This window comes from Motacilla alba, chromosome 13 (assembly GCF_015832195.1).
Source record: "Motacilla alba alba isolate MOTALB_02 chromosome 13, Motacilla_alba_V1.0_pri, whole genome shotgun sequence".
Taxonomy (NCBI): domain Eukaryota; kingdom Metazoa; phylum Chordata; class Aves; order Passeriformes; family Motacillidae; genus Motacilla; species Motacilla alba.
Window position 1 is genome coordinate 12702894 of NC_052028.1, and position 9915 is coordinate 12712808.

The 9915-nt window shown below is 44.9% G+C and overlaps 1 protein-coding gene across 2 annotated transcripts in view; it reads left to right on the top strand.

The window, feature by feature from the left end:
• The window catches only part of GRIA1 (glutamate ionotropic receptor AMPA type subunit 1), a 120142-nt gene extending 110466 nt beyond the window's left edge, over positions 1–9676 (top strand). For both annotated transcript variants that reach the window (XM_038150012.1, XM_038150011.1), the window contains exons 15-16: positions 4305–4439; positions 6382–9676. In XM_038150012.1, the coding sequence (XP_038005940.1) occupies positions 4305–4439; positions 6382–6570 (324 nt within the window). In that variant the 3' untranslated portion in view covers positions 6571–9676. The remainder of the gene's footprint in view (positions 1–4304; positions 4440–6381) is intronic.
• Positions 9677–9915: the final 239 nt, after the last annotated feature.

Genomic DNA, 9915 nt, shown 5'->3' on the forward strand with positions numbered 1-9915 from the left:
AGGATGGCAAGCTGCCTTCAGGGACGCCCAGGTGTGTCATGCAATTAAAAGACCTTTTATCAAAGACACACATTTCCCAACCCTCTTCTCCAGTGCAAGAATTTCAGTTTTGTTAAAAGAAGAGGAAAAAAACAAAACGAAAAAAAAAAAAAAAACCAAAAACATAACAAATCCTGCTAGTGCCTTGCCCTGGCTTTGCAGGAAATTGGCAGATTTTCAAATCAAAGGTGTCTTATGCTGAGCAGCCCCATTCCCAGCCATCCATGTGCTCCTGCACATCCCTGCCAGCACTCTGAGACAATGGCCAGTGCTGCCCAATAAAGTCTGCCCAGCTTTAAGGGTAAAAGCTCAACTTCTGGAGCTGTCACCTGCTCTAAGGACAGTTCATCTTCTGGAGACTGCAACAACTCAAGGTGCCATCACCCTGTGCTGCCAATGGGCTCTGCTCACACTGGGTGACAGAAGGGACCAGCCCTGCTGGGAAACACAGCAAATTTGGCCTGATGCCTGTCAGCCAACGAGGATTAAATAATGACAAAGGGGATGATGGACATGGTGCCATGTTTGAGAGTAACAGACGGGAAGGTGCCTGGTTGCTGGAGCAACAAGGCTGGGAAGATGGGTTTTTCTTTTGGGAAGATGGGTTTTTCTTTCTCTTTTCACCTGCCAATCTTCCCCCCACGTCAGGGCTCTGCTGCTGCAGGAGACGAGCAGTGACATTTACACTCCCACTAACAAGCTGGTTCAGTGATGGGCAGCTCTGCAGGAGAGCATCTGGAGTCACAGAGCCTGAGCAGAGAGGGGAGTGTCCTCTCAAGCACATAGAATAATTTGGGACTTCTTGTTGTTATGAGCATTGCTGGGACAGGATCATGCATGGAAACAGCAGGCAGAGCCTCAGTGGGGCACTTGGGGCTTTGACCCTTCATGTGGGTCAGGTCCTGCAGCAATGAAATGTCACTCCTGCCCAAAGAACATCTCTGCATGTCCTGCTGGGAGAGGGAAGGAAGAAAAAGGATATTAAAAGGAGGATTTGCAAGTCAAGCATCACCACAGGAGCAGTTTCACTTCTCAGCCTGTTCATAGTAGCAGGCTGTGCCATCAGCTGTGCTCCTGCAGTTCAGCACTCCTTAGTGCCCCAGGAATAAGGAAGCAGAAGTGAAACTCAGGCTGCTTTTTCCTTCCCTGTATCTTTGCCCACCACTGTGTCTCTCAGTGCTTTCCTTTGCCTTCTGGATAAGACAATGTTCAGTTCACCCAGAGTATCACAGTAATAATAGGAACAGCAGTAATAAGAGTAATAACAATAACAATAATAATGCTACTGCAAAGTAAATGTAAGAAAAACAAAACAGCTCCAAAATGAATTGTAGTGGTGGTGCAGGAAACTGCTTTGGGTCATCTCCTCTCTCTTACTGGTTGTTTTGCTGCTGGCATGAGGAAGAAAGTGGGAATTAGGAACCAGCAGCTTTTCCTGGTTGCCAGACTGCTCTGACACTGCAGCCAGCTGAGGAGGTGCCTCATTGGACCACGAACCCCAAACTGGGGGTGGAAATAAATATCATGGCAAATAAACCCTGAAATTTGTGTATTCCCATGCCCAACAGAGCCAAGGAGGCAGATATCCTAAGGATCTTTGGCTGCAAGTCAAAGACTGTAGTATGGGTTGCACTGATCCATTTATTTGAAGGAGAGCATCAATGGGTTTTCTTTTGTCTAGAGTGTCATCCTTTTGCACAAAGCTTGGATATTCCTGAAATTGTGGAGATTTCCACCCTACTGTTAAATAAGATGGAAGTATAGGCTGACAATTATTAGTAATACCCAGATAAACAGGCTGCTCCACCTGCAAACCTGTCCCCACTCTTCCCTCTGAGCAGAGAGCATTTCACTAAGAAGCCAGGCTAAAAGATTAGGGTGCTGAGAAGGGCAGCCCCCTTTTTAGTGTCTTTATCCCTCCCTAAAGCTGGGGCAGCTCCTTCAGACTGAGTTTTAAAGGGCAAAGTACCTGACATGTTGTAACACAGTTTCCTCTGAGTAATTGCTCTGCTTTTCTACATCACCACTAAAAAACTCCCAGCATTTCCCAACTGGTCCTTAAAAGTACACTCAGCAACCTGCAAAGAAGAGATGACTGAACAAATACACAGTCAAGCCTCGGGGAAAAACTGCATGAAGGCAAATTAGAAAAAGACCAGAGAAATAATCTTTCAAATATTGAAAATGCAGAAATTAAGAGGATATTTGCAGAAATCTCTCATTACAGAGAGCACACAGGAAGCATCAAGATTACAACCTGACCAGTGCATGAAGGTTATACAAGGGAGAAACCCAATCTTTCCACCAGCACATGGTGACCATGACGAGTCCCTTGTCAAAGTGATCAATCAGCAAAGCACAGAAAATGAGGTCACTCGTGGAGTTTTTTCCAGCAACTGAAACTCAGCAGGGATGGTCCCATAACAATCTTTGCATCTTTTAGCAGAGGATTCAGGATGGAAAGTTCCTCCATGTGGTACCAGAGCCCACAGTGGGAGCACCAGCTGGGAAGAAGCTTGGCAGCTTGCATGGGCAGTGGGTCCATGCAAGGACCCACTTGAAGATGTGTAGATGAAGGAGAATTAGAAGAAAAATATCTTTTTAGCATTCTTGACTGAAACGTACTTTTCTTCTTATTAAAAAAAATACATTCTCTTCTGTTACAGGAGGTTTTTTAAATTGTGAATATTGAGATGTTTTCATGCCTTGAGAGTTGACTTTTTTTGCCATCAAACCCTAACACAGAAAAAGACAGAGTCCTTTGCAAAAATATACTTGCCTGAAAGATTGTACCAGTGTCAGGCAGACTGCCCTGTGCTGAAACATTCCATGCTCATGTTGAAGTTCCAGTTTGGACCCTTTCGACGTCACTCCAATATCCTTTTCTGTTTCCTGAATCCCCTCCCTTCCCAAAAACTGTGGGTTGCTTCTTGTAAAACCTGCCAAGAAAAGCAAGTGAATCAACTGTGCTACAAGGGCAAGGAACAGGCTGTGCCACCCACCAGTCCACGTGTCCATGGAGTAGCAGAGAGGAACACCAAGAACTGTGCAGAGGCTTCATTACCAGCTGCAGACACTTCCACAGGCACCGGTGTTCTCCTTTAACTGTGTGGCTACATCTCAAATGAGCCACGTGCAATTTTCCTCCCACATCCACAGAGCAGGGCTGTCAATGCTGCTCAGACTCTGATGGCCTCAGCAGATTTGCACTGAGCTTTTGGGCTAGCCCTGGGGAATCTGCACTGTCAAATAGGTATGGAGTCAAAATCGCAGAGCAGCAGCAAGCACGGAGCAGGGGACTCTGTCTGGTTAACTGTAGAGAAGGCCTGTCCTAGAAACAGGAGCCTTGCCCATGGAGCTGAGCCAAGTTTGGGATCCTGTTGCTGCCCAGATTATCCTCACACCCCATCTCAACCTGGTCATCGTGGAGGAGGAGGTTTTGAAAGCTGCAGGGGGTGACATCAGGGTTAGATGTGGGAACTTGGTTTTCCTCACAGTGAAATGAGTCTTTCTGAGCTTTGTCTCTTCCCCAGAGAGCCGTGACGATTCATTAGGCAATTGTAAAATCAGAATGTAGCTGCTGACTAAAAGTTGCGGCTCATTAATAGCCCTATTTATTGCCAACCAAATAATTAGCTTAGGCATGCATCAGCAGGCCTTGATTGCATATGAAATAACTGCCTTATTACATAGAAATCAAATGAGTTTCTGAGGACAGCTCAGGTGTCACCTCAACCCCAGAATCGAAAAGGAAGAGAAAAAAAAAGGAAAAAAGCCCATCCACTTCAATGTGTTGCTCAGCAACAGAATTTGCGGGGGAAACAATCTAGGAATGAAGGAATGAGCATTTCCAAGAGAACAGGTTATTTCAGGCAAGACATCAGGGACAAGCAAATGTCACAGAGGAGGAAAACTTCAAGTTTTTTTTTTTCCTCCTTTAATCAATAATTCAAACCAGACATTTTGGATAAAACAAGCATTTAAGTTAGCTGATTGAAAAACAGAGATCCCAAACCTTTACCGAGAGTCACATTGCTGAGGAAATGTTTATTTGTTTGTGTGAGGGAAACATTAGATTTACTAGACACTGAATTAAAAATTTAAAAACGCTCTTAGAAATGTCACTTGTTCATTTAAAGAGGAAGATGATGTAATGCCAGTACTGCTATATTGTGCAGCATGCTTCCCAGAGCAATCCCATATTAATTTTGTTGTTCTCCTTTCCCGTGTGCCCTCCTTTCCCTCCCTTCTCCTGTTTCTTCCAGGACAAGACGAGCGCGCTGAGTCTCAGCAATGTGGCGGGGGTTTTCTATATCCTCATCGGTGGGCTCGGACTCGCCATGCTGGTTGCCTTAATCGAGTTTTGTTACAAGTCCAGAAGTGAATCAAAGCGGATGAAGGTGGCAACCCATTCCACGGCCTTTCACACCTTCTCTCTGATCCTCCCCCGGCTCCAAAGCTGCCTTCAGAGACGGATGCAGACCATGGGTGGAAAGCCAAGACATAGGGATAATGAAGTGACTGTGTCACTCAACTTGCTAGAAAGGAATAGGACCGTCTGAGAAAGCTGACAGAGGGTCAAGGGGGCTGTCATGGGGAGCTGATGCAAGATCAGACATGTGGCAGAATGCTAATTCAAAATGCAGATATAGAGCAAAACCACAGCACAAACGGCAACAGAAACACGTTGAAATTCCTTTAAATCAATGCAGGCAGACTATGGCAATGTGTGTGCAGCATGGATGAAGTGTGCTGGGGCTGGTGTGATACAGCCAGTGCTGCAATATGGAAAAATCCCCAAACCCAGGCTCTTAACTGCAAGATAAAACTGGGAGAGCGCAGTAATGATTCACATCCTGTTGTTCCCTTTGCTGGCACCCTGCTGGCACCATTTCCAGGCTGACAATACCAAAACGTGCTCAGAGCATTGTTGCCCTGGAATGGATGATGTGGGCCTCCAAATCCCAGAATTATGGATCCTCTTTGAGAGAAATTGGCCTCCAATGTCTCCCGTAATGATTTTTTAAACTCCACCCTGTCATGGTCTTGCAGAAGCATATTTCCTACAGCCCAGGATATCTGTTTCAGCCCTAAATTCTGGTGTGCCTGAATTTCTGAGTGTTGTGTCAAGAGTGGATTAGATTTGAGAGCCTTGGAGATAGACATTTAATGCAGCACCTGTGGAGCACATAAATCTGGGCAATCCCTTATACAGATACTGTGGTGCTAGGGGAGGCAGTGGAATGAATGACACATCCCTTCTGTTCCTCATCTTGACCTCTCCCATGAGCATGGAATTTGTTATGAAAATATGAAGTATGCAGTGAGTTTCAAAAAATCCAAATAGCTTTTTATTTCACTGAAACTCACCCAGAATCAAAAGGAAAATAAGCAACTGCTTCTTTGGGTTTTATGTCGCCATCTCACAGCATGCTCAATGTTTTGTCAGCAATAATAACATTTCTAATGCACTGAAAATGTGCTACAGCTCTTTTCCCATTGAGGTTCAGGAAATTCCACAGGCAATGAGAGCTACCTTGACCACAGGGGTAAAATAATATGAACAGTGTCCATGGGACTACAAAGATTAGATTATCATTTGTGTCCACTGTAAAGCTAGGTATGGCACAAATGCCCTGCAAGAAAAGTGTCAGAATGCAATAGCTCAATACCTATTCCAGATTTATCTATTAGAGACAATTCTTCACCTGAATATCCCAGTCCAGAAAGAAGGATGGTGCCCTTGGAGATAGCTTGAATGCAAAGAAACCAAATTGGCTTTATCTTTTAGTTAAATAGTTCTAAGCAGGTGGTTTCCTTAGATCTCTGAAAGTGAATATTTTGGATGTATCTGGAACAGGAAGACGAAATTTGGTTTCCTGAATTAGGCTTGCATTTCCTAGTTACCTCAGTCGTCATTGTAGACAAAAACACAGGCACATGCTCAAGTTCTCACATGAGGAAAGTTAAACATATGTTTGCAGTGAATCAGAGTCCACCGTGCATAACAGTCCTGGAGTAGCAATAGCATCTCTATGGGGGAAGTGTGTAAAATACCTCTGCTCAGATCCAGGATGACTGTTCTTATGTTGTAGAGTTTGAAGAGGTTTTTGGCATATGGCACTGATGCTTTATACCCCAAAATACTGCTGAAACATTTAATTTTGCATGTAGAAGAGGTGTGAATGAACAGAGCAGATGCAGTGGGGACATGCAGAAAGTGAGAGTCTGAATGGAGACAAGGAAGGGGAAAACAGTTACAGAAAGACAACACTGGTTAATATTATAATTTCTCCAATATTGCAAAGGACAGGGGGAGACCCCCCCGTCTTTCCTAAAAAGGGTTTTTGTTTAATCCCACAGCAATCAATCAACGAAGCCATACGGACATCAACCCTTCCCAGGCCGGCTGCAGCAGGAGGCAGTGGAGAAAATGGACGTGTGGTCAGCCACGATTTCCCCAAATCCATGCAGACGATCCCATGCATGAGCCACAGCACTGGCATGTCCCTGGGAGCTACGGGATTATAATTGGCCTTTTGACCCATTTCCTGGGTGAGAGCCGGGGCAGCCCAACTCCACCTCTCCAGAGCCAAAAAACATACCCAACACCAACAAGTCAAACGATGATGACAGAAGGGACAATTGGATGGATCTTCTCAAGGAAATCAAATAAATTTCCCTTTTTATTTGCAAACAGATCCACTGGCAGGAGAACAGAAACAGGTCTGTACTGCAATAAGGAGAGTGTAATGGGATTTTACAGACTCGTGAACCATCCCTGATCAAAGAACCACTGGAACACTAATGAGGACTAGGCCATTTTGTTTTAACTTGGTTGTTAATAAGTCTTAGTGTGTGCAATATATATATTTTTTCTTACTAATTCCTGTGGTGTCAGGGTAACATCAGCCCTTTCCCCCTTCCCTGCTCAGTCCTTCAAACTGGTTTAGTTTGGGATGCAAACTACAATGTCTGAGCTACTAAAGGCAAAAAAGGAAAGACCGATACGTGGCAAGTTGAACTCAATGCAGGGCGTCAGCATTGACCTCCTTTGTCCATCGTGGTTCTGCCTTCGTTGTTCTGTGGTGAATTTGGGCTGTGGAGTTATGGCAGCGAGGCAGACAAAGCTGCCCCCGGCTCTCCCTGCAGCAGGAAGGACTCGATGCAGGAAGAAACCTGAACACAAACACGAGGCTGTTTTACAGTGGGGAGAAGTGATGGGTGAGTTTGGAAACCCCAGGTAGCGTGGGGACAAAGCAGTAATTCTTCCAGACATGATGAGTGGTGATTCAAGAGGAAAATCACGAGCCTGGAGTGGAGAGTGGCAGACTGGAGCAGAGGGTTGGTCTAAGATCACGGTCGGCTGCTGAAGAGGGAAAGTAAATGTGGTATTTATTCCCCTCACGTGTGACTCTCCTGCCCAGATTATTGGGGGCTAATAAGCAATTGTGAACCATTTCTTCATTGCTTAGCTTCTGTGTGTGCTCCCTTTCTGGTGGTCACATAAGGGAACCACCTCGGGCCAGGACCAGGCCATCTCCAGACATCCAGTTCTAGACAGCTGCCAATTAACCAGCGCAACGTGCTACAAGTCATGGGGCTGCAACGGGGACACCCCTGCCCTTCTGCTCTGAAATCCCTTTATGGCCATTCTTTCCTAACTCAGATGGACATTCTGTAGGTAGCTGGCCAGAATGGATTCCTGGAAGGAACTGCTGAAGCAAACCAAGGAGGAGATCATACAAGAGCTTAATTAAAGCAACCTTGACATTCAGCAGCATCAGTGCTGGTCACAATCTCCCCACCAAGCTGGGGCCTGTCTGGGTATAAAGCCAACCGTAGCAGATTCCCACTCGTATCCTTAGAGAGGGGGAAGCATCCACAAGTCAGGAAAGCAGGCTGCTGACCCCAAACTTGGTGTTGCAGAAACCCACAGTGCCCGACAGGCAGCTGGGGGTCCAGCCACAGGCCTGGAGGTCAAGGGGGCAAGAATGGTTTTCCAGAACCACACAAAAGGTTAATTCTGTGAATCTTTGGCATGGACAGACAAATGCTTCCCACCCTGGTGGGCCAGAGAGACCTCAGGGCTGTGACATTTTCAAGTGAAGGATTCCCAGGGGAACATCTGTGAGGGAGAAGATCTGTGGGGTGGGGGCTACAGTGAGCCCACCTGGCCTGGTCCCATCTCACTTGTGGCAAATAAAGTTCACAGATTCTCACAGAATCCAACAAATACCTGTCCAGGGACTGAGCTGCTGCTGCTGGAGCATTCTGAGCTGCTTTTTCTCATTTTCTTTACTCTTTTCTGTTTTTTGCAACATAGCAAGAGAGGAGGCAGGAAAGAAGGGAAGGTGAAGAGAAAATTATGCAGGCAAATGACTGGCACAGGTCTATGAGAAGAATCTGGAAGCAAGGCTGGAAACTGTGTGAATACCTGTTTCCATTAGTGTATGACCGTGCAGAGCAATACATTTACCACTTCCAACACCAGCCTCGTCTGAAGCATCTGCTCCACTTATCCACTTGTCATGCAACAATTTCGAGACCAGCAAGTCAGAGTCAAGGTCCTAAGTCTGGGCACAGCATGTCTTGTGCCAATGTTTTCCTTTGTCCAAAACTGGGAACATTGTGATCATCTCTCATCACTGAACATGAACTCTGTTAACAGCCATCCAAGCACCACTTCAGGGCGCTTTCTGTTGTTTATCATTATTTTTAACCTGCTTTTCTTAATTTTAATGTCAGTTCTGTGTAACGCTAGCACAAGTGGAGGCATCCTTATCAGCACAAGCTCTTTTTTTCCATGTCCAGAGCCCTCAGATGAGTCTCCTGTCCCAGCTCTTGTCGTGTTCTGGGCCAGTGTGGTGGGAACAGGCTACTGGTACCCACCAGTGCCCCATCCTCCTCCAGCAACAGGACCCCGTGGCAGCAGGTCACAGCAGTCTCATGAGCAGCAGCACTGCTAGAACTGGCCACCTGTGACATGAAGATATGAGATGCAGCTGTAAAAGGCTTTTGATCAGTGGAGGGGCTACAAAAAAAAAAAAAACACAAACAAAAAAAAAAAGGTGAATAGGACAAAAGCGTGGAAAATGTAAACTTGTAATATGTATTTTTACTACACTTTTCTTAAAAATAGAGTAATGGTAAAACTCTTAAAGACATTGACATTTTTTCTCAACAGGATTCCATATTTAACAGTTTTGGCTTTCATTAAATTTTGCTCTTTGGTACCTGGATCTTTTATTTAACAGCTATATTTGTTTTAACTCTCTTTTGGTTTCTCTTTCTTTCTTTTATTTTCTTTTCTTTTGGCCGTACTGCAAAGGATTTTGCTTTATCAAATGCAATGATGTTTTTCTTTTCACATTTTCTTTTTTTGAAGAAACATTTTTATTGATAATTATTATTTACACAAAAAAAAGGAAACTATCAGCTGGAATTTTAGAACCAAGGATCCATGATCCATTTCTCATACCTGTCCATGCCGTTTTGTGCCAGTGCTGGATGTGTGGAAATGAAAATGATGTTACCCCTCAGGCAATATTACCCAACCTGAATCAAAGGAGATTTCTTTGATTTTTGCTGTGTCTGACTTGTGAACAGCAGCCGAATAAACTGCTTCAGGTTGAAATTGGGAATCTATCTAATATTTACCCAAGAGTCAGGAAACCAAATATTCATTGGGTTCAAAATTAATGATTTTGCTTTGTTTGGAGTCTTGTGGGGTTATTTTTTGAGGAGGGCTATTAGAGGATTTTAGCTCATTTTTACAGAGAGGGAAGACATGGCCAGCTCAGAGAAAACTCAGAACCAGCACTGGTCCAAAAATCCCTACCAGGATCAGCTTTCCTAGGAGCTCCCATGCTGTTT